The following is a 22,200-nucleotide window of genomic DNA, read 5'->3' as shown; positions in this document are numbered from 1 at the left end:
GTTAGCTCCTCTACTTATAACCTCCTAAACAAAATTTGGCTGCCTCCATTCTCATCCTGCTTTCTCTCGACTGTTCCCTGCTTTCAAACATCTGCTGATTGATTAAAGGCCTTGTTTATCTATGCTGTGCACTGTTCCTCTCTGTTGTATAGTACCCCACACACAGACTCTCCCCAGGATCTAATATTCCCTGAATCAGCTCCCCACTGTTACACGCTCATCTGTTCCCAAACAAGAGAGTTCCAGTCGCACCAATACAACTCCCGTCGCATCTCTCTCTTTGTTCAGGACAGTACGTGACAGGCTATCACACCTTCTAGCAGCGTGCTTTGTTGTTTCATTTTCCATCAACGTTTTAGGTGTACTTTGATGGAAAAATGAAGAGGATGTTTTACAAAGCCTTTCCAACAAAGTGATAAACACAGTTACTCAAATCAAAAGACCAAACTCACAAAGAGAGATGAATGATGTACGTATTTATATATGCAATCTATATTTTCAGATACAGGTGTAAACAGAAATGTTTCCCTATAAACAAACAAACAAAACAAAAAAAAGTATTACAACAGAAACATATAAAGTAAAAATGAATATCTGTGCACGCTATTTGAAAGTAACCTTTGGCTTTCACAAATTAAAAAGTACAACATCAACAACACTATCACCAACAACTGTTTTTTTTAAAAGGATTTTCATGCAACAAAGGCAACTGTGATGAGCGATGACAGCACAAGACTGGGTCACGAATGATGCAGAGGGGCAGGTGGGTGCGTTTCAACACACACACACACACACACGGCAGATCTTAAAGCGCTGGTTTTCCCATCTCAGACCTACAAACACCTGAACAGGCTGAGTGTGAGTACCTGACTGACCCAGATGTCACTCTGGTACGAGTGTTGGTGTGCGTGCATGTTAGACCCTGAACCGGGCTCACATGTAATCTGAGGACTAGTCGACAGTAAAAAGATTCCCTCTCATATTTCAAGAGTTTGGCCTCGATCTCTTTGACAACTCTTTAAGAAGAGCTACCTCAGCGCTGTGGTGTCTGTGCTACTTATCAATTACGCCATTAAAGATACAACTATGAGAACAAGGATCCAATACTAAGCTGACCAGTCAAAAGTGGATGTTATATACAGATGGTCAGGAAATAACCCCACCCTGAAGGTGACATCAAGTATCTGTGACTATAAGCTGTATGCAAGAATGTGCATCAGAGGAGATTGCCATCACTGGATCCGTTTGTGTGTTTATTGGAGTGTCATTTTTGCAGAGTCTTTGTTTAACTGAGAGGCTTGTGTAAGATTCTCCTGTAGTCCACTACAGTTGAATTAAGTACATAAGGTGACGAGACTGCATTGAAGAAACAAGGCACAATTAAAAAGATATAAAAAAACATCATGTACTGAGGGAGGAAGAAGAGGACAGGAGAAACAATAGCGTGAACTTCTCCCTCCCTCCCTCCCCGGATCCTCAAACGTTTTTGAAAACAGCATCAACAACATTTGGCTTAACATTAGCAATGCTCCCCCAAACCTTTAAACCTTCTTTAAAAAGGTCATTATTCCCTCAAGTGATTACAAATTAAAGCAACATCACGATACACAAAATTACCCAACCGGTTACAATGACATATTTTGCATCATTTTTTTTTGCAGAGGGAAATTCATTTCTTAGACTGTTCAACGTTTCTCATTAGCCAACGTTTAAAGGGGCCCCTCTTCAACTGCTCTCCTTCGCTTTCAGTCAGAATCCTCTGTAAAGACACAACCCTTGATTGTCAGTGCAAAACACATCCTAAGGTGTCAATGGTCAAAGTAATGTAGTTGTTCTTGTGTTTGTGGGTGACATCAACGCACAATTTACTTTAAAAATCTCCATTTTAATGATGTATTCAGGCATAACCGCATAGATTCTTCTCCCCTCTAGAACAGGCTTATTTTCATTTGCTTTCTAAAATCTAAACTTGCTCCCAATGCTGTAAGCACACTGATAATTGTCATGGCTTTCTCCGCTGTTAGCGACCGAGTTCATGTTCTTTGGCATGACAGGTGGTGCAGACCGTGTGTGTTCTAAAGGTGCATGTGTAACTGTGATTAGGGAGATACAGCTGTTTAGATCCTCAACTCAGAATGTCCAACAAGGAATGAGTCCCAAGATAACAGATGGAAATAAAAAGAGAACGTGGTCATTGGTACAGCAGTCCCCCAGTTATGCATACAGGCTTTCATCATCACCAGGTATCACTGGAGGTGGTTGAAGTTCAAAGTCCTTAGAAGGGGAGTGGTTGGGGTAGGGTGGCCCTCCTGATTTGATTGGAAGCAAACTCGTTAATGCATATTCACCATGTTTTTTTTTGGTTTTTTTCAAAGTCAGGTTTGCTGCTGAAGTGCTCCAGTGACACTTGAGGGGAGAGTTCATGCTCGAGCCTGGGTCTGTCTCGGAAACAACGAACCGTTACCATCCAGTTTGTGTTTTGCCTAACACGCTCCAGCAACAGTCTGAGGCGGGAAATCATTTCCCCGTATGAAACAACAAATGCTTAAAAGCACTGAAAATCTCATTCGTTGTCCCATTTATGCTCCTTTCTTCACGTTTCAGTTCTGCTATTTTCTTTGTACAAGATTCCATGTATTAGTAAAATGTTCTGTTTTTTTTCGTTTTTCATTATCGCATGTTAAGATGTTTTGTTTCAACAAAAAAAAGGAAAAAAAAGAAATTGCATTTGTTTTCTGCCCTTTCGGAAATTAGCAAAGGGCTCCTCCCTGGTTCACAGTAGGCTGTTGAGAAATTGCAGCAGTGCTTCTCCGTTGAGGAGTGATGCGCCTGATAGTTGTTTGGTGTCGAAGACTGCAGGTCACAGTTTGGCTTTCAGAGAGGACAGGAATATGTAGCAACAGCAGCAAGTGAGGGATTTTACAAAGAAACTGGTGATTCTTTTTCTTTTTTGGCTTTCTTTGCAATGGTGTGTGCATAATGTATTACTGCATGTGTGTTAAGGGTAGCGATGAAGTGTGTGTTATAGCATACAAAGGTGTGTTTGTCTTGTGATGAATTGCTGCAGGGGTGGGTGTATATTTAGTGGAGTAAATTCATTGGTGCGTGTGTGTGTGCGTGTGTGTGTGTGTGTGCGTGTGTGTGTGTATTGTCAGGCTCTGCGCTCTACTGGCTGTTGCAGACACACTTCACTCCCAGCTGAGACGATGGGGAGTCTGTTGTCCATGTGGTAACTGATCAGGTGACTCACACTTTCAAACCGATGGTCTTTTGTACGGACCTAAAAGACAAAAGAAAAAAAGCATTAAAGGCACGTTTGCATACAAACCTATACAGCTACATGTTAGGAAAACACTGCTTACAAAATGGCCCCTGACCATTCCTGCCTCTGCCTCCCCTTTGTAATCTCTCTATACTTATTTTCTCCTCCTCCCTCCCTGACTCACCACTCCTTCTGGGTCGACTAGTAGCAGGTGTTTGGGCTGACCCCCCTGCTGTCCCGTGAGGACGTACTGTCCGGCCGTGGTCCCAGACTCTCGGACCAGAAAGTCTCCGTCGCGGGTCAGCAGCCTCTCTGCTTCCCTGCGATTTAAGCTACCGTGGAACCAGGCCTCGCACAGTAGCTGCTGCACCAGAGGGGGCGCTGCCGTCACAGAGACTCCCAGGGCGTCGTCAAATGGCTCTTAAGAAATAAACACACATACATTTGTAATATTGCAGTCCTCTGTAGAAACCGTCACATGCATGTCCATATAGCAAACATTGTCTTATTTCCATTTAGAACCCAAATGACTGGACCTTGCCCAAGCGAACCACATTATTTGACAGTCGCATGCTAAACACTGATAGTGGACTGCGTCTTTAATGCGAAAAGCTTTACGCAGTCAACCAATCTTGTTACATAAAATGTCCCTGTAACGGACAAAGGCATTCTAGTTCCCTTATCTTCCTCCAAGACTGAGATCTGTGGGCAGCTCCACTCTTCAATTAGCCCGTCTGTACAGCACACACTACTCCGCTCTTCTCCCGAGTCAACAATTAACCCTTACACCCGCCACATGGTAAAACAACTGCACGTTTGTGTTACCAGTAATTCTGGTCATTTTGATTACAATGCACACATCTTGTCATTTGTAAAAAATGATTTTGTCGACCTCCACTGTTCAGTCCAGTTCAGCAGTCCATTTCAACTTGATTTCTAAAGTTACTCCCAACACAACATGGGTGGACTGGCTAAAGGCACTTACTCATGTCAAAAGCATCTCTGTGAGCATTTCCATTAGCTGCAACTGGGAGGCGGGGTTTGTCCACATTGACGTATGAAGGGTCATCAAACAGTTCCCTTCCGCCTTCTTTGGCACCCACTAGAAGAAGAAGAAGAAAGAATAAAAACGGGAAAAAAGACCAGTGACCGTGGCACATTTCCTCATCAGCCATGCACATTACATGTCCTTTTAACAAGACACGACAAGATAAAAACAAAGCAAAAAAGACAGACAGGACAGACAGAGACTCACCTGGTAGAGGCGGCAGAGGCTGCTTGTGAATGTCATTCTGGCCTGGCTGTCCATAAGGCTGCAAACACAGAGGCATATAAACAAATAATGAGTCACAGCCACATGTGGGCATACATCTTGTATCCATACATAAATAGATTCCTATTAAAAGGGTTACAAAAGGTTAAATGGTGATTTATCGATCACAAACCACGCAACTGTGATTGCCTTTTAGTGCCCTAGGCTCAGAGCTAGGCAAGTCTGACACTTTCTGTACTTACTGAATTCCTTTCAAGTGTATCTTCTCTTAACTGCAGTGGGAGTGGTGCTCAGATGTGTTGAAGCATGCGTACGAGTATCTTATCTCCCCCTGTTGTGTTTATGTGCAGTTTTCTCACCAGCGTGGCACCTGGGCGGGTCCTCATGTCAATCAGTCCACCAGGGGGAGGCTGTTTTCCAGGGAAGTTATTATAGTAAGGGACGTCAGGAGGTGGAGCGGCCTCATCATCTTCTTCTTCCTCCCATGCAGAGCCGTCAAACGGAGCCATTCTGAGAGAAAACAGCAGATGCAGATTATGGGCGACGAAATACAAACACAAGCTCACATTGAGGGACATTTTTCACATTTACCTGTCATGAGGAGTGACCAGTTTGGGGGGGTTCTTTAGGTACTGTTTGAAGCGCAGTTCAAAGGCCTGACCGATGGTGCTGATGACTTCCTGCGCCAAACCCTCTGAACACTCCAGGATATGGCACGCTGAAGGAGAGGCGGCACAAACGACTAATGAGGAAGCTGTAGCAACATGTATTCGAATGAAATATGTACTCCGTTTGTCGAACTGCAAGCAAAGTATCAAATTGTTCACGCTTGTGCATTGTCAGCAACAGTACATTCATGTACATGTGCCTTGCTAGAGGACACATTGGCAGTCATTTCTTTAAAGAAAGAATCCATGCCATTCACCTTACCTACCAGTTTGCCCTAAAATGACAGGATTACATAGAAAACACGAGGAATGTTTAAAGTGGTGTTGGGTGTTGGTAGAACCGTAATGCAGATGAACACATTATTTTCAATATATATCGTTTTGTTGCTCCTGAGAACAGTGTTTGTTGTCCTTTGTATTTGCCATCATTGCATGGACAATTATATATTTAGCACATAAGCAACACTAAAGCAGACTGTGCCAAACAATTAAAAACAGTCCTGGTACTTGCTGTGCCTATTTGCTGGTAAATGTACCGTTATCTTCCTTCACTCTGCTCACTGGGTCTGTAATGTCTCCAGTGGGCTGTGTGCAAAATTCAAACGGAGAGTAAGAAATAAATAGAGCCATATCATCGATTTAATAGGATTCATTTATTCATGACAATTTATGTCATAAAATGACTCGTTTGGATTCAATAATTTACAGTCATTGCTGAAAGTGCAATGTCAACATCTGTATTGCTGTCCAATGAGACAGAGTGAAGAGAGAAAATGTGCAACTCATGTACTGAAGTGACTATTTTGCCAGATGCTGCCTGAGGAAAGGTGTCATTTTTCTGTTTCTTCTCACCTCTCTGGTTGACTGGGTCTTTGGCCACATATGCTACGTACTCAGCTGTATCCTGAGGGAGACGGGGTAAAACAGTCAGGGGAGGAGGGGAAGGGGAAAAATTGATTGGAAGACAAAGTGAAGGGCAGGTTTAGGATAGAAAGGTTGAAAAGAACAAGAAGAAAGAGATAAAGCAAAAGCTGCAGTCATAACAGAAGCTAAAAAAGCATTCAGCTGGAAGAGAAGAGACAGGAAGTAACAAGATCAAGCTCCAAAGAGAGAGAGAGAGACTGCAGACCAGCGAGACAGTAATGGAGTGAGTGGCATTCATAGGAATAGACAATGACAGAAGACAGGAAGGAAGGATATGCAGGCTGAAGAAAGATGGAAAAAGGCCAGAGTGAGATTGAGCTGAGCGAGTGACTCACTGGGTCTCCTCCAGAGGCGAAGGAGATGGACTGCATGTGATGATTGGCGATTATCTGTGGAGAAAAAGAACGAGAGAGAGAGAGGGAGGAGAGAGAGACAGAAGGAGAGCACGTGGGTGACTGAAGTATGTGGGAAGTGAGATGAAAGCATGTGAACGGAGAGACAAATGTGGAGTCATTACTGAGAAAAGTGCTTCTTCCCTCCATTGAGAGGCATCAACTGCAACAGAGAGTGGGACTGTGGATGGAACACCTTTTTAACAGTCAGCAATAACCGCCCATGTTGGATCAATAACAACATCAACACGAGCTAATGCGCCGTGCACAATGTGCGCTCAATATCCGCGGCTTTATTTGTGAATGGACATATTTGTACGATACGTTTCTTTGTGCTACGTGTTAATGAGGGCGCGCTGCACTGCTGTACGCCATCTCCCAGAATAAATAAACATCTTTCAGCAGTTATTAACTCATAAACGGAGGATCACATCCTGCCCCGCGGCGATGCAGGAGTAGAGACGATGGTTAGGAGTGATTTGCGCTGCGTCCAGAATAAATGAGGCAAACAAAGTGGAGAAGCTCGAAATGTATCTTGGTATCCCCAAAAGGTCACAACACACGAAGATAATACCTTGAGTTAGGTTGTGGTTCATTAAGATATATGTCAAAGTCCAGTTAAATATATATTTCATATAACAATAGTCATTTCTTAATTATTTTAATTATTATTTTACATAATTTAGGTCCAACCTTCTGTGAAATCTCAGCTAATTGAAAATCTCATGATATCATTAATTACGGCGTGAAAGCAGTCTGAATAATTTACATGCATCTTTTAAAACGTATCCTCGGAAATTATCATAAAAATAACTCCGGGCAGGTAATTCCGGTTTGTGGATAAAATGATAACGAACAATATCAATGCAGTTTACATACAAGAAGAAGCTTTGAAAAAAAATTGCCATTCTGAAGTTGACCTTTAAAAAAGTAAGTCTGTATAATCCTTCAATCCACATGAAGTCCCTCAGGCAGAGAGATCCTCATCTTTACTCTGCTTCAGTCAACTGCAGAGGCCAAGTGCACTCCGGATACCAAACATACCTCTGGCCACAACAGAGCTCCATCAATCAGATGCATCTTTGACTCACAGTCAAATCTCTGGCGATCAGGGACAAATCTACGTCTGCGACGGAGATTTTGAGGAAGAATTCGCACAAAAGCAGCTCCAAGAGTGAGCTGGTTTCAGTCTTACCTGTTTGCAGTCGGCGGCCAGCAGGTTGAGGCTGCTGGTCGAGATGGTGAGGCTGATTGTCATGCCGGCAAACTGCAGGTTACTCTTCCCCAGGATGGATGTCATACTGCGAGAGCAGGGCTGCGAAGGACAGTGATGCGGTCCGTGAGTAAAAAACAAACAAGGTGCACAAACACAAAACGACAGGCCTTTTCTTTCTTTGAACTTAACAAGGCGCAGTAGTCCATTGAGTCCTCCCTGCCGGTGCGTGAGCCTGGGGGCGTATGTGTGGACAGGCCTGTGTGTGTGTGTGTGGAAGTGGAAGAACAGCTGCAATTGTGAACGTGATCCTGTCTCCGAGGCCAACTGTGACCAATGGAGAGCAGAAAGGACAGCTCACATACTGAAGGCTGGGCCAAGAGCATCAGGCAGACCACGCCAGCACTATTGTGCCAGCCCGTTTATCCCGATCCTCCTCCTGTTCTCATGGCTTTCATCCATATCTGCTCCAGAATATTTGGCGTACGCTGTGAGAAAAACAGCATCAGGGCAGGACGCCCGTGCTCAGCCACACCGACCTCAGTCCAGCCAAACCAGAGGGACTGCACTGCTTTTTAGCTATTCTAGTTTACATCCTTTAACTGTGTTTTGTCTGGTGCGCCAGACATTCCTTGCTCAAATCAGACTACGGCAACAGGCCGCTGGATTTAGCCACCTGTTTTATAGACTGTTTGGGTGGATGTTTGGCGTTTTATAGGAATACTGTACACAGACACACGCAGTCTAGACTGTCGGCTGTGTCTGCAATGCTTCTTTGGCTTGACAATGGCTCCTCGCAAACGACTACTCCACCTCTCCAGCCTCCCTTGTGACAAGAGGGCGGGAAAAGGGAGACCAGAGAGTGATTGGTAATTACCTGCGAGTAGCCCACCAACCACAGAAGTGTACAATCATCCTAAATCAAGATGTGTGTGTGTGTGTGTGTGTGTGTAAGAGGGCGAGTGTGTGACTGAATAGCCAACTGACCACAGAGTGGACAATCAAGTTAAATCTAGCTCTTATGCAGAGAACCTTTCCCCACTGCTGCCCACTTAAGCCATATAAATAAATAATGGCGTGTAAGGGTGTGTGCTCGTGTACATGCTGTGTACCTTTCTCCTGCGCTGGGCTCCTTTGGCGCCGGGCACGGCCTCGCACACCACAGAGATTGCCTCCCTGAAACATTGACAACATGCAAGTGTTGTAATAGCACATATCATTAACCCTCACACCTTCCCTGAATCACAATTTATGTGGATTAAATGGGATCTGGTGGCGGGTGATTGAATTTGTCGTCCCTAAACTGTGCTCGTCTTTGCCATGGAGACAAACATCACTACGGAAACCAGAAGGAAACCGCCAGGATTCCAGAACATTCTAATTTAGGTGCTGGGAGAGCTGCAGACACACACACACACACACACACACACACACACACACAAGGGAGAAACAAGCAAGCAAGGAAAAGGGAGCAGCAGCGGCACAGAAATAAAAGGTAAGCAGACAAAAATACATGAGGTGAGCGATGTTCCTGTAAATCTGAGCACACGTCCTCCATCTCACCCCCCCCCCCCCACATGAACACAAACGCGAGATTAAACGAGAGAAATGTCAAGCCAGCAACACATGAGCTGTGTGCAATCTCACCTGGTGACCTGAGTTCTGGTGTTGAAGTCCAGCGCCCGCATTGACTGTAGCACCTCCACGCACCCCATGTACTGCACAGGAAACAGGAAGGCAACACATTAGCGTCCAGACATTTCCTGCATCACGGTCACATTGGACAGATGGAACACAACAGAGGAAGAAAGCAAAGGCAGTTCTTTACACATTTCGAGGAGGGTGTATGTAAGCGAAGAAACTGTCTGGAAAGAAAGAAGTGTGCCAATCACTTACGCGCACACTGTAGGAAACACCGGTGGTGCTGACCACACTGTCGGAGTGCAGCCAGCCGCGGGTGGGCTTGTTGACAAAGGAGCCATGGCGCGTCCACTCATCTCCTCCCAGCTGCCCTCCTTCCACGCGGGCCTTCCTGGCCGACGCTTCCGCCCGGGCCTTCCTGGACGCCCCTCCCAGCCGGTTCATGTCCTGCAGAGGAGGTCGAGGAGGGGGAGAAGGAGCGGTTAAAGGGGGGATTGGGTGATGAAGCGGAGGGGAGGAGCTGGAGCTGCTCCGGTTGTCCCCGTAGAACTCGACCGGAGGGCGAGGCTGCTGCGGCCTGCTTGAGGCCTTGAGTCCTGGGAGGAGAGTGGCAGAGACACCCAGGCGAAGGGACCCCATCCTGGGGAAGAAGGAGCAGAGGGTGGTGGGGCTGTTCTCAGCCGGGCGGGGAGAAGACGGGGGCAAGATAGGAGTGAGAGACGAGGAGGAGAGAGAAGAAGGTAAACCAGGGGAGGGAGTGAGCAGGGTGGCAGGACTGGAAGGAGGGAACGATGATGGATTGGAGTTTGTTTCATCAGTTGAGCTCAGCGACTCACTCCGAAAGTGGGTGTACTTGGTTTTTGGGACGAGTTCCATAATGAATCTACAGTGTCAGTTTTTGTATCCGCAGGAGTCCGAAACTAGTGATTCAATCAAAGTCTCTTTGTCTCAGTATTCAAAGTTTCTCTCTAAAAGGACACACAACCATCTGTCTGTGTCTCTCGGCGTAAGAGCTGCATCCATCTGTCTGGTTGTCTGTCCTCCACTCACTACCAGGCCACCGAAACCAAACTGCTTTAAAAACGGCTTCATCCACAGTGAAAGCAGAATGACAAAAAGCGCCAAGGAAAAGTGGCGTGTCCCAGTTAATGGCAGAAAGTTTTGTTTTTAGTGCACCAGGGCAGATCATGTTGTCCTCCGTTCACTTTTTAAATCTGCACCAATGTTCATTGTGTTCCCAGGGACTGATGATGAAATGGCGTTAGCTCGCCACAAACCGTTCATTTTGCCATCGTGTAAAACAATATCTGAGAGTTTTCTTGTCCCAACTTAACAGCGAGGGCCAGTTATCCAGCTGTCGGCAGCACCATGGAGAAGCAACACAAGTGATTGTCTCTCAACGCCCCCCCCCCTCCCCCGCCATGTGTCTCACTGCACTGAGGGGTGCGCTCTTGTACGTGATGTCTTTACATGCGTGTGAGGAAGTCTAAACCTTCCCTGCCCACAATGCTTCTTAGATTATCTGTGTGTGTGTGTGTGTGTGTGTGTGTGAAGCGGCTCCCCTTTGGCAGCTCTATCCTGCTTGACGTGTGCCCATAAAAATCCGATCAGCAGCCAACGAGGGGATCGCAACGGGGCTGCACGCACGAACACGGCAGCAACACACACACACACACACACACACACACACAATGCACAGCTCTAATTGGTCGATCCTACAGCGAGCACCTGCAGAGCTCAATGAAGCCCAGAACTGCTGAAGAAGAGAGAGAGCTTACTGATGTATGGCTAGTATCCAACGCAGCACGCTTTCCTTAACACCTATTTCCTCAAATCTGTTACTCCCTCTCTCTCTTCCGCCAAATGATTTCATGTCCTCTCTGAATGGCTCTCGCCCTCCCCGCGTCTCCTTCTTCCTCGTCTTCTCTCCTCTTCCAGATTACTTCTGGTACTTTCTCTGCACTCTTTCCTCCCTTGTCTCTGTCGCCTCTCTTCTCCTGGAAGCCCTCTCTCTTCTGCCACACGATGTACTCTGCCAATCTCTGTCTCTCCAGCGCCTCCGCCCTCTCCCGCACCACCACTTCCTCTCTCCTCTTCCAGATGATCTCTCCCTCCCCCCCTCCCTCGTATGCCCGCCCGTTCTCCAGGCTGTCCTGTTTAACACTCCCCTTTATCGAATGTATTAATGGTGAACCCCGTCTGTCTGCCTCGCTAACGTCAAGGGATGGCTAGAGGCTAGGCATGGTATATAGACACCAGTCGAAATCAGAAAGAAAAGAAGTTAGCACTTAAGACTGGGCCGTGTTGGGCCCGTTCCTGGCAGAAGTTCCTGATATGGCTAAAACAAGCGAGGCTGCCTTGGTTCAAGTGTGTTTCCTAAAACTGGCCACCTCGGTTAAGATGTTTTTTTATTTTCTATTTCTGGAGCACCATTAGATAGTGATCGGTAGAGTCTGAGATGTTGTCTGGTGCAGTGACACACACACACACTGCAGTAGCACGGTGGTGATGTAACACCGGAGAATGTAGGTCACTGGCTGATGACGACTACCGGTGGGCTTGTGATGGTAATGAGACCTGATTTGTCGGTTTTGAACTCCAAACCCAGGGTTCCCTGAACGGTGCCGGAGTTGAACGTGAACTCATTCACCCAGCTGGGAAGGCTCTATTAAAACTGCACTTTGTTGTTACGCTGATCTCTCTACGCACCTCTCTTCTCACCCTGCTACTTTATTACTGCGCCGGTTCAAACAACAAGCCCAGATTGTAGTCAGTTACCTGAGAGAAGAGCGTTGACTCAGCGCCATATTTATATGATATTTATATGAACAGGCCAAGTGTTATACTTTGGAACCGCTTCCTTCCTTATCTAAGGCAGTGCTTATCAAGCAGCAGGTTAGCGCTCAGTTCTATTACACACTACTGAACAGACGCCACGCACCGTTTCATGTTCTGCATAGTCCAACCCAGAAGGCTAACAACAGTCCGTGTAGAGTAACAGTCTCTCGCAGCGTCCCAAAGTAGCACAAACCGCCTCAGTAGGAGGCGAGGCTACACCTACAGTCCTGCAGCAAGCCGGCCGGCACACTCATCTTATTTACAACCTCTTGACCTTTACTTCCTCAAAAGGAGATCCAGGTTTACTTTTCCTAGACCACTTACACAGCGTCGTAAATTTTCTTTTGCACCATGTTTCAGCGACGCCAAGCAAGGTGGTTGATTTTTCTGCACACGAACGGTTCAGAAGTCAACTGTGTCTGAAGTACAGCAAGCCAGCTTGTCGTGGGCGCTGGACGCATAGCAAAGGAACAGTCGCCTAAACCAGTCTAGCACCACAGAGGGACCGTCCAGCAATTCTAGCTAGTCGTCCGTCTGGTCTTGGCCAAAAAGCACCATGGAGGATCCAGTCATACTCACACACTGCCAGACAGGCTCTGGGATGATCTTCAGAAAAGCTGGACAGAAGTATGGCTGGAAAAGTCACAAAGAGACACCCGGTAATTGGACAATCAAAGAGCATGCAGGACAAAGAAAACAGTCCGTCACACCCCGAATAAAACCACAAGCTAGACTTGAGAAGGAATTAGCATTTTTTTTTAAAAGGCAAAAGATCCAACAGAAGTGGACATTAGAGAGGACTGTCCAGGTGTGTTCGTGCACAGAACACAGTGTAGCTCAGGTGACTGCAGAGGAAATGACCCTCTACATGAGGAGAAACCCTCAGTCAGCCACACACAGACAGAAAAACGGAACAGAGTGTCACAAACATAGCACTCCTAATGATCGGTGATTAGGGGCCAAGGGGCCCCGAGCAGCTGAACAGAGCGATAGGTACAAGAGAAACCAGTGGGAGGATCTAATTCATCCAGTCAGTCCTGATAATGGCCCCATCAGCATTGACTGATGAAGATGGTTGCCGGTGATAAAAGGTGAGATCAGGACAAGCGGGGCTGCGCCGACTCGCACAAGACTACACAGCGTGGGGAGTGGGAGACAGGTGACCTGAAACAACCCTGATTCTCGGAGTCTGGCGAGCTCCGCGTAGACAAAGACCGTCTAGAGAACAACGCTGTCTACAGAGGAAAGTCTAAAAACTGCACACAATCACGTACATTAACAAGTCTACCGCCTCTTATCTACTAAATATGTACAGTTAACGAATGAAACAGCACCGTTTCTTTAAAAGACAAAGAAAAAAAACTGAACTTTACATCTTGTTCCGTCTGCAGCTGCTGCCCGTTGCTACGGCAACAGACATTAAAAAAAAGAGATGCCTGCGGAGGATAAACACTGAGAAGTCCTGACAACTGCAGAAATCGTCAGACAAAGAGATAACGGCTTTGTCGAATCACGTGACAGCAATTAGTTTGCTGCATCAAAGGCTCCACATTCGGTTTTTTTTTTTTTTTTTTTTTAATCAGACAACTGCAGGAAAAACTAAAGACGAGCAGAAAGATCAATTAGGTTTCAGACAACGATCAAAGTTTGACCGGCGTCGCGCCAGCAATAAAACCCAATCAACGTTGACATCCCACGTCGGCTGCATGCACCGACTCCGGCTAGGGAATGTCAAACTGGACTTCTGATGTTATTTCAAAAAGTACAATAAATCACTTTTCTAACAACAGTATAAACAACAACAACAACAACTACATTTACTTCTAAAAGACAACACTGATGTTTAGAAAACTTGCAGAAAAACCTGAATATTCTGTGCAGCAGCTAACAAAGATCATTATTGTTTCCCATCCTGCAGAATACGCACATAAAGAATACAAAATCAGAAGTCACAGAGATAATCTATATCTACAATAAACAAAAAAAAAGTTATTTCAATTGTTCTGTATAAAGTGAGTCTAAATCAATTTCCCCAAGACTTTTTTTTATATGAATGGCAAAGCATAAATAGTTCCTGTTGTGGATTAAAAAGCATACAGTTGATAATCCATGGTGGGTCATCTAAAGCTGGGCTCCATATTCACATGAGAACACATTAATGTTTAAACAGCCTCAGACTGTCCGGTCCTCCGTCCTCTCTCTCCGTCCGTCCGCTCCCTGAAAAACGTGCTTCTCCTCTGATCCGCTCTTCCGCTCGATCAATTCACAAAGTCACTGCCGGCAGCTCCTCTCCATCTATCCTCTCCTCCGTTTGGCTGCCTCCTCTTCTCTTTACTTCCCTCCTCCCTCCTCCCTCCCTCTCTCTCTCTCAGCAGATGGTGAAATGGCAGTGTTGCCAGGCTGGACAATGGCACTCCTTCATTGTGCTCCTCTTCTCCCCTCACGTCTGTCTCTCATTCCCACTTTCACCTCTGTCTGTTAGAGGGACGGGCACGCCGTCTCCCCTCCCCTCCTCCCAGTCTGGGTGGGTGATATTCTCTCTCTCTCTCTCTCTCTCTCTCCACCTCCTTCCCGTTTCCTCCCCTTCCCCCAAACCTCTCTGCAGCCTCACTCATTGTGTACATGTGTATGCACGCTCCTGCACATTAATGCACACACTCCATGGGGAGATGGGGATAGGGAGGGGGTGTTTGTGTGTGTGCATATGTGTGGAGGGGGGGGGGGGGGGTTGTCAATGTCGGCTATTCAAGTCTCCTCCCTTATTCATATTTTGTAACCTGAGAAACAGAGTGAAAGTGGGAAAGAGAGAGAGGATGGAGACAGGCAGAGGACGAGGGTTCACCCTCTGAGCAGAGAGTGACATGAGGTCAGTCTCTATAACCTTGATGAAAGTGGACAAATTTTTTTAAAAAAGAGAAAGAAAATAGATTTTCAGTCACGGTGTAAACATTCCCTACTGGCTGTTACTACACGACTAGAGCTCTCCAGGGGAAAAGGACAGGTTATTACCAGGCGAGCACGACGACAACAACCGAGCGACTCTGAACTGGCAAACAGAAAGCAGAGAGCCCACTGATCGGTCCCCACATTCAAGCGCCTCTGATGCGACGGCAGCGTTACGGAGAGAAGACACCACCCATAGAGTGACACAGGAACACAGCAGAGTCCTCAAATGACACTCCGGCACACAGCCGCTGCAGTACTACGTTCTGACCACTGCACCGGCATCATGCAGTCGAGTGGTGCACTCAGGGGGGATAGTGAAGACGACCCCCTCAGCCCGGAGAGCCTGCATCCATGCCTGTAACCAGTGAAGTGCACGACACACTGTGGCTTAGGGTTGTTTTATTTAGGGATTTCATATATTTTGGTACGTAAAGGATTAAAGTGCTATCCTGAAGTTATATATTTTTTTAAATACTCACTCAGCTCATGGTTTATTGGGTACATCCTTCCTATTAAAAGTGATGCAGTCCAATGCAATAATTCTACCTTCCTGAAGGATATACATTTCTGTATTTTTATTTACACACACACGGCTGCTCGATGATACAGCGTGTGTGACTTGAGTTTGAAACTGTTGAAGAACACTGTTTTCTACCGTTGCTGAGAAACCAATCTGAATGGGTCACACAGAGATCCCCTTCTTCACAAAACTACACAATTGAATAAAGTCAAATAAAAAAAAAAACTGAAAACAGAAATGTAGGGAAAGTCTCGAGAAGACTGTATTTCATGATGTATTGAAAATTAATTATAAAAACTGACATGTTTTAAATGTCTAGAAAACTAATTTAGAGCATTTCTGCTGTAATCATGCAGCCCTAAATGTACATGTCATTAAGTTAAACACCCATATTTAACACCTCTTGAACATAATTGGGCCAAATTGGGAGTTTTGGCCTGTCTTTTTGATATTACATATAGTGGGGAGAAGACACAACCCCTTTGCCACTGTGTCACACGGTGCTTTTAGATTGCCAGGTTGTATCATTTGAATGTCTTACCATGTATTCCATTGGCCAACACAGGCTGCCTGTGGGTCTGTAACCCTAAAAACACCAAACTGCACATCAGCATACTGTACAGACGAAAAAACTGAAGGAGCCAATCACGGCACGCTCCAACGCCGCCCTTGCAGATACTTGACTCCCAGCATGCTTTGCTCCCAGGATCAGCTGTGGAGAAGGGTCACGGGACCTCCTTGATACAAACGGCCCCGTTGGTTAAGCACACAGAGACAACGTCGACGTGAGACAGAGACAGAGAGCGAGCGAGAGAAAGAGAGGCAATAATCCAGCATGCGTGTCGAAACACACTCTGTGGAATGAAAGGAATTAACTGAAAGGACCACATGTGGAGGATGTTTGTGTCTCGGCTTGTTCAGTGTGTGTTTTGTTTCTAGTAGATGGAATAACTGTGAAGCTGCAGCAAGTCCGTAGACGAAACAGTCAGAGACGGCCGAGACAGAACTCTGGATCCAACGCACACGCTGCAGGGCCATGTCTGCTCTTATTGTGTGTGTGTGTGTGTGTGTGTGTGTGTGATCTGATTTAACCCGCCTCACTCACCCCCTTAGGTACACTAGGCCAACAAATTTGTAAACGGGCCTCGTAGTCACTGACCTTCTCCCTTCTGGACTACCGCCAGCCTGAGACGCTGTCCAACATCAGTTCACATTATGGAGACAAGAAAGACAATAATGATGACGATGAGCACAGAGGGAGAGACGGGGGGGGGGGCGTAACTGACAAGAGAGAGCCTCTCTGATTGGAAAAGACGTGCAAACACACACACACACGTACATACAGCTCAGATTTTGAAGAATTAGGGGTGAGGGTGAGCATTAGATTAGACAGGCATTCAGCAGGAGGCCTTTCTGCTGGTTTCACAGCTCACTACGCACACAGCAAACATGTGAGCTTGCTATTTTGGGTTGTGCCAACCCCCCCCCCCCTCCACCACCGCCACCGCCTCTAACCACACTCCCACATCTCTATCTCCTTCCATCATTCCCTTCCTGCTGCCACTCTCGGCCTCCCTCCACATACAACTTCCCCTTTTTGCCACAGTTTATTTGTCATAAACCACATTGTTTCTCCACGAAAGCTCCCAGTCGAACACAAACGCTTGTCTGAGTGCCAAACGTGTCAATAAAGCATCGAGTACTGAAACCGTAAAGTAACAAACGTTGGAATAGAATGCTTCACCGGGTCTTGTTGACATCTTCTCTGATTAGTTATAATGCTGCCAATTTTATCCTAAAGTTGAGGGTTGGAATTAATGTTGCCCAAAGCGAGATATAAAAAACTACAGGTTTAGTATGGATACAAAAAACTCGAGCATATTTATATTTTACATCACATTGATACGTTTTTGTCCGGAGCGAAGTACAACTGAGGTTCCATCTTCGACCTGGCCGGTATTGTGTCGGCAACGGTATCGAAACACGTCAACCAGACCCGGTGTGGTGGTACTTCCACATTAACTACTAACCAGGCTTTCCTTTACCGGGTGGAGGTGAACGTTATCACAAATCAAAGCTGAAGGGAAACAGTTTCTGTTTCTATGTAACACTAAAGCTCGAAAAAAGTCCCTGGTCTGCAAACATAAACATAAAGAAAGTAATTCTTCCATCGTACATACTAACACCATTTAGATTGTGTTATCTAATTCAAATACATCTTGCAGTATCCCAGCTTTCCAACCCTTTCAGCAAAACATGTTTCCAAGTCCCTGTTTTTTCAGCCGCTCAAACAACAGTTGGTTTTAATTGCTGCTTTGTCTTGTAGTACATTGTACCTACGATATTTAAATAAAGTGCTCTCAGTATTTGCAGAGCAGTAAAATAATTCAGTGATCATAATCTTACTGGTGATGTGTTAATCTCTGAAATTAGTATAGGGAACAATCTAAAGCATAACACTGAGATTACATCTCGACCGGGGGCAGACAAGGAAATCAGAATCCAGTCGGCTCCAGACCTGATATTGACCGAAGCCTAAAGTGACCTTTCTTGGCAGAGGTACAACTTCAGTCTCACACCCAACGCATTACCTAAGGCTAGACAGAGGGGGAGGAGCCCTGATCTGGATCTACATCACACGACTTATAAACTGTGTCTCAAAGTTAATCATAAACCAATCAAAGCCAGCCAATCCAAAGAAATACCCTCAACTGTCATGACAGTGTTGGCTTAAGGTCTGCTTTTTTTTTTGTGTGTGTGTGTGATTTACAACCGATCTACACTCACTTCTCATTTCTTAACAGGACAGGATTGACTGCGGTTAGAGCGCTGAGCATGGTGCACTCCACCGACCAGTGCAGGAGGAAACACAGCTGAGGCTCAGTCCCATTGTGTCGAGGTAGAGACGGACAACCACATGCTACGACCTCAAAAACAAACTCCTACAGCTTGTTTCCAGAACACACACACACACAACACACACACGTCCTGTCAACAGCCTCTACATGTTTAAAGCAGTTTAATACCTCGCCACTGTGTTTTTATCAATGGCCAAGTATCACAAGACTAATTTAAGGCAAATATCAGCGCGAACATTCACATCTTACAAAAAAAAAAAAGACTATATGCGTGTGTCTGAGGGTGAGTGTATGGCTATGTGCCCAAGCACACGCACACGCACACACACACACACACACAGACCTGTCAAAGTGAAGCTGCAACAATCACAAGTGTCACGCTGTGCCGTCAATCAGGGCGAAGGCTTTCACCTCCGACTGATACGGTTTGAGCAGGATTGGACAGATCCAATTTTAATCAAGTGGCTTTGGATTGTGCCAATGTAATGTTGTGATAGAGTGGCCGAGATGCTCCGCTTTGACTGACGGGTTGTGTCTCGGACCGTCCTTCCCGTTTGTGTTGTTTTCGTGTGTGTGTGTGTGTGTGCGCGTGTAAGTGCACACGTGTCTCGTTTGTCTGGCTCCTGACATGCGTCTGGCCTGAATCTACCATTTTTCGGGGATCAGCTGTTGATTGGACCTTCTCTTCTCCTCCGTTTCATCAGCGGAGATAACTTCCACCATATGACATCATGTCAGGGGGCTGCCGGTCTGAGCGGTGTGGCTGACCCTGATAAGAGCACTGAGCAGCCCACTGCTTTCAGTCGCCTCAATCATCCCCCGTACCCTTGAGTCCGTTTCCATAATAGTCTGCCTGTCCTTCACTCGTTCATGGTGAACCTTAAGTCACAGCGACCCCGTTTCAACACATCGGAGGTGTGTTTTGATGATCAGTCTCCATGGATATGCTCGACACAGAAGGAATAGAGGAGCAAAAAAAAAGTGTAAGATTGCTCTTTAATTGTGAACAGATCTGTGTGTGTGTGTGCACTGATAGGCTATTAGGCCTATAGCTTATCTCGCTGACAATTTACAGCAACTTGGAGAGATTTAGTTCGACTCTGACCCTTTTTTATAGACTTGTTTTAAAGTTGCAACGATTATTTACATTATCAATTGATCTGCCAATTACTTTCTCAATCATTTTGTGTGTATAAAATGAGAGAATCGAGAAAAATCTGAATATTTCAAAAGGTGACTTGTTCAAAAGACTTGTTTTGTCTGATCAAAAGTCCAAGATGCAAAAAATATTCAGCTAGCTATTATATGAAACAAAGAAAAGCAGGAAATATTTACATTGGAGAAGAAGGAACCAGCAAGTGTTGGCTTCAAACAGTTGATTGATTATCGAATGAATGCCAATCAACTTTCTATCATCAAGGAATCATTTCAGCTCAGACTCAATTTTGAGGATATTTCTGTGTACAACCAAAAGGCTCGTTTGTGAGCTTTTCTCTATTCATTTACTAAAGTCATCGGCTTGAGGTCGCTCAGTTGACAGTCTCATTGCCTATTTTAAAACTAACTACAGTTTATCAGTGATTGTGCTGCTGTGTTTCTGCGATGTTTCTACTGGCAGCTACTGAGACTTCAAGCTCAAATGACGAAACCTGAAAACTCGTCTGACAGCGCGAGGATATTTATGATCATGATAAACGATTTTTTTGATTTTGTTTTTTGTTACAGTAACCCGTCAGGCTACACTGTATCGTCTTAATATCTCCATTTCAGAACAGTGCTTCCCTGCAGGCACCATAAAGGAAAGCGAACTAGTTCCTCAAACTTTTCACATGCACAATAACTGCAGTACACTGACGCACAGCACGCGACAGATCTGAAAACCATGCCCCAACACAAAAGTGTGGTCAACTTTAACGAGCAACTTACCAGCTCTCTTCCTCCCTTTCCCTCGAGTTGCCCCTCCTGCCCACCAAGCCGTCGCTGCTCAAACTTCGGCCTAATTTCATCGACCGGGACAAAAGGTCGGTGGTTTTGTCCGCCGCGCGCTTCAGTTTTCATGAACTTTCATAAGAGATTAGTCTAAACTTCTTCTTTCCTCTCTCTTTCCTTCCTTCCCTTCCTCCTCCCCCTGCCTCCCCCCTCCACGGTCACGACAGAAGCTACTTCCGCGAACAAATGGCAACGTCATCTGACCGCGGATCTACTGAGTGTGTGTGTGTTTGTGTGTTTGTACGTGTGCGTGCGTGCGTGTGTCTGTTATGCACCTGGCCGAATGATTCAGTGTAGATTGCGCAAAAGTAGAAACCCCCAGATCGTGCGCCAAAAGCATTAACGCGCAAGTTTCCTGAAATAAATATCACATGCATATATGTTTTGGTCCGCAAGTTACTACAAGACTCCAATTGCCTGTAATAATACAAAATCAAATAAAGATACACTGTATTATCATCATCAACCTTATTTGTTTATCTGTAATAGCAGCCCTGAAGTATTCATTTAATATTGCACATATGGTAGTCCTACGTGCATTACAATATTAGGCATACACACTCAGTTGCCAGGTTATTACCTAGCTGAAACTAATTCGGTCTAATATAACAGTTCTGCAGTAAATCATCCCTTCATGAAGGTTACATAGTTCGGTTTTAGTTGAAACTGTTTTAGAGAGTTGTTGATTCAACTGATACGTTTGTGGGATTTAGTTTGTGATGGTGTTGCATCACACAGTTATGTAACCTTCCTCACTGTTTTAAATGGGGTGGACAAAATGAATAGTTGAACAATTTTATCCTTCTGTGTTTCAAACAAAGCTTGCTTGTTTCAGTCACGAGATCCTTAGTCTCCTCATTGCCATGAGCACTGTTTTGATGGAGTTTTGATTTTCATATAAGTTGTTTAAAGTTACTCTGTGCAAGCTGTGTACACAGTAAAATGACCAACAGGTAAACATGTCCATGAGCAAAACATTTGACTTAGCTCATGCAGACCAGCTCACATGCACCCAGGATAGATATTTATAGATGCACAATAGGCCCTTTGTTACTAAAACATTTGACATGTCACAGTAAGGACAGCGCAGGTATGAAATAATAAATGATGGCTGAATTCCTACTCTACATGTTGGCTCCCTGTCACACTGTTACGGCTTACTGGGACACTGGAACAGACAGAGCCATTGTTAACTCTAATAGTCACACCTGTGCGTTTGATTTTCAAAATGCATTATCTGTCAGATAAGCCTCTCTAAAACAAGTACACAATAGATGTAAATGTATTATAGGCCTATATATTGACATTTCTCATAATTTTCACTTATATCAGAATTTTGTCTTAATGCAGATTTATTATTTCATTATTTTGACTTATCATGAGTATGTTTCATGATCATTTTATCTTTGTTTTTCTATTTTATTTTCCTATAGCAGAAAAGGGCTTCCATATACTTTTCTTTGCAGACTTACCATAACATTAAATGGTTGCTTGAAATGACTGTTTGGTAGTATCCGGTGAGTGGGCATAAATGCAGTGCTTGTGCAGTATGCTTTGCATGATTGATGCACCCACAGAAGTTCAATGTGCTCCTTTTTTTATTCCTTACATATAATGTAACTTAAACCACCTGTGTATTCTCAAGCAAATAAAGCAATGTGGAATACAAGCAATTC

General features: G+C 45.2%; 1 protein-coding gene across 3 annotated transcripts; it reads right to left on the bottom strand.

Moving 5' to 3' along the window:
* Nucleotides 1-463: 463 nt before the first annotated feature.
* On the bottom strand, nt 464-20,645 carry shc1 (SHC (Src homology 2 domain containing) transforming protein 1). 3 transcript variants are annotated; one of them, XM_079274698.1, is made up of 13 exons: nt 20,462-20,645; nt 9,629-9,820; nt 9,380-9,450; nt 8,845-8,908; nt 7,715-7,834; nt 6,463-6,516; nt 6,056-6,107; nt 5,127-5,253; nt 4,895-5,045; nt 4,518-4,575; nt 4,248-4,364; nt 3,447-3,682; nt 464-3,280 (listed from the first exon to the last, which is right to left on the bottom strand). In XM_079274698.1, exons 1-13 carry the CDS (start codon nt 20,591-20,593, stop codon nt 3,152-3,154), a joined length of 1,503 nt encoding a protein of 500 aa, XP_079130824.1. In that variant the 5' UTR covers nt 20,594-20,645; the 3' UTR covers nt 464-3,151. The 3 variants fall into 3 exon arrangements, with proteins under 3 accessions (XP_079130824.1, XP_079130825.1, XP_079130823.1); XM_079274699.1 differs by lacking the exon at nt 20,462-20,645 and adding an exon at nt 19,185-19,304; XM_079274697.1 differs by lacking the exon at nt 20,462-20,645 and having other exon boundaries at nt 9,629-10,545.
* Nucleotides 20,646-22,200: the final 1,555 nt, after the last annotated feature.

The sequence above is a fragment of the Melanostigma gelatinosum genome (assembly GCF_949748355.1).
Source record: "Melanostigma gelatinosum genome assembly, chromosome: 9".
In the NCBI taxonomy this organism is placed as follows: domain Eukaryota; kingdom Metazoa; phylum Chordata; class Actinopteri; order Perciformes; family Zoarcidae; genus Melanostigma; species Melanostigma gelatinosum.
The sequence above is the reverse complement of the archived record's forward strand: the minus strand, read 5'-3'. Positions and strand labels throughout refer to the sequence as shown.

Coding starts and splice junctions, on each gene's coding strand:
- shc1 (XM_079274697.1), bottom strand. CDS start 10,249: ATGGAACTCGTCCCAAAAACCAAGTACACCCACTTTCGGAGTGAGTCG. Junction 9,451..9,628: donor GTGTTTCCTACAGTGTGCGC/GTAAGTGATTGG, acceptor TTTCCTGTGCAG/TACATGGGGTGCGTGGAGGT. Junction 7,835..8,844: donor GAGCCCAGCGCAGGAGAAAG/GTACACAGCATG, acceptor TGTCCTTCGCAG/CCCTGCTCTCGCAGTATGAC.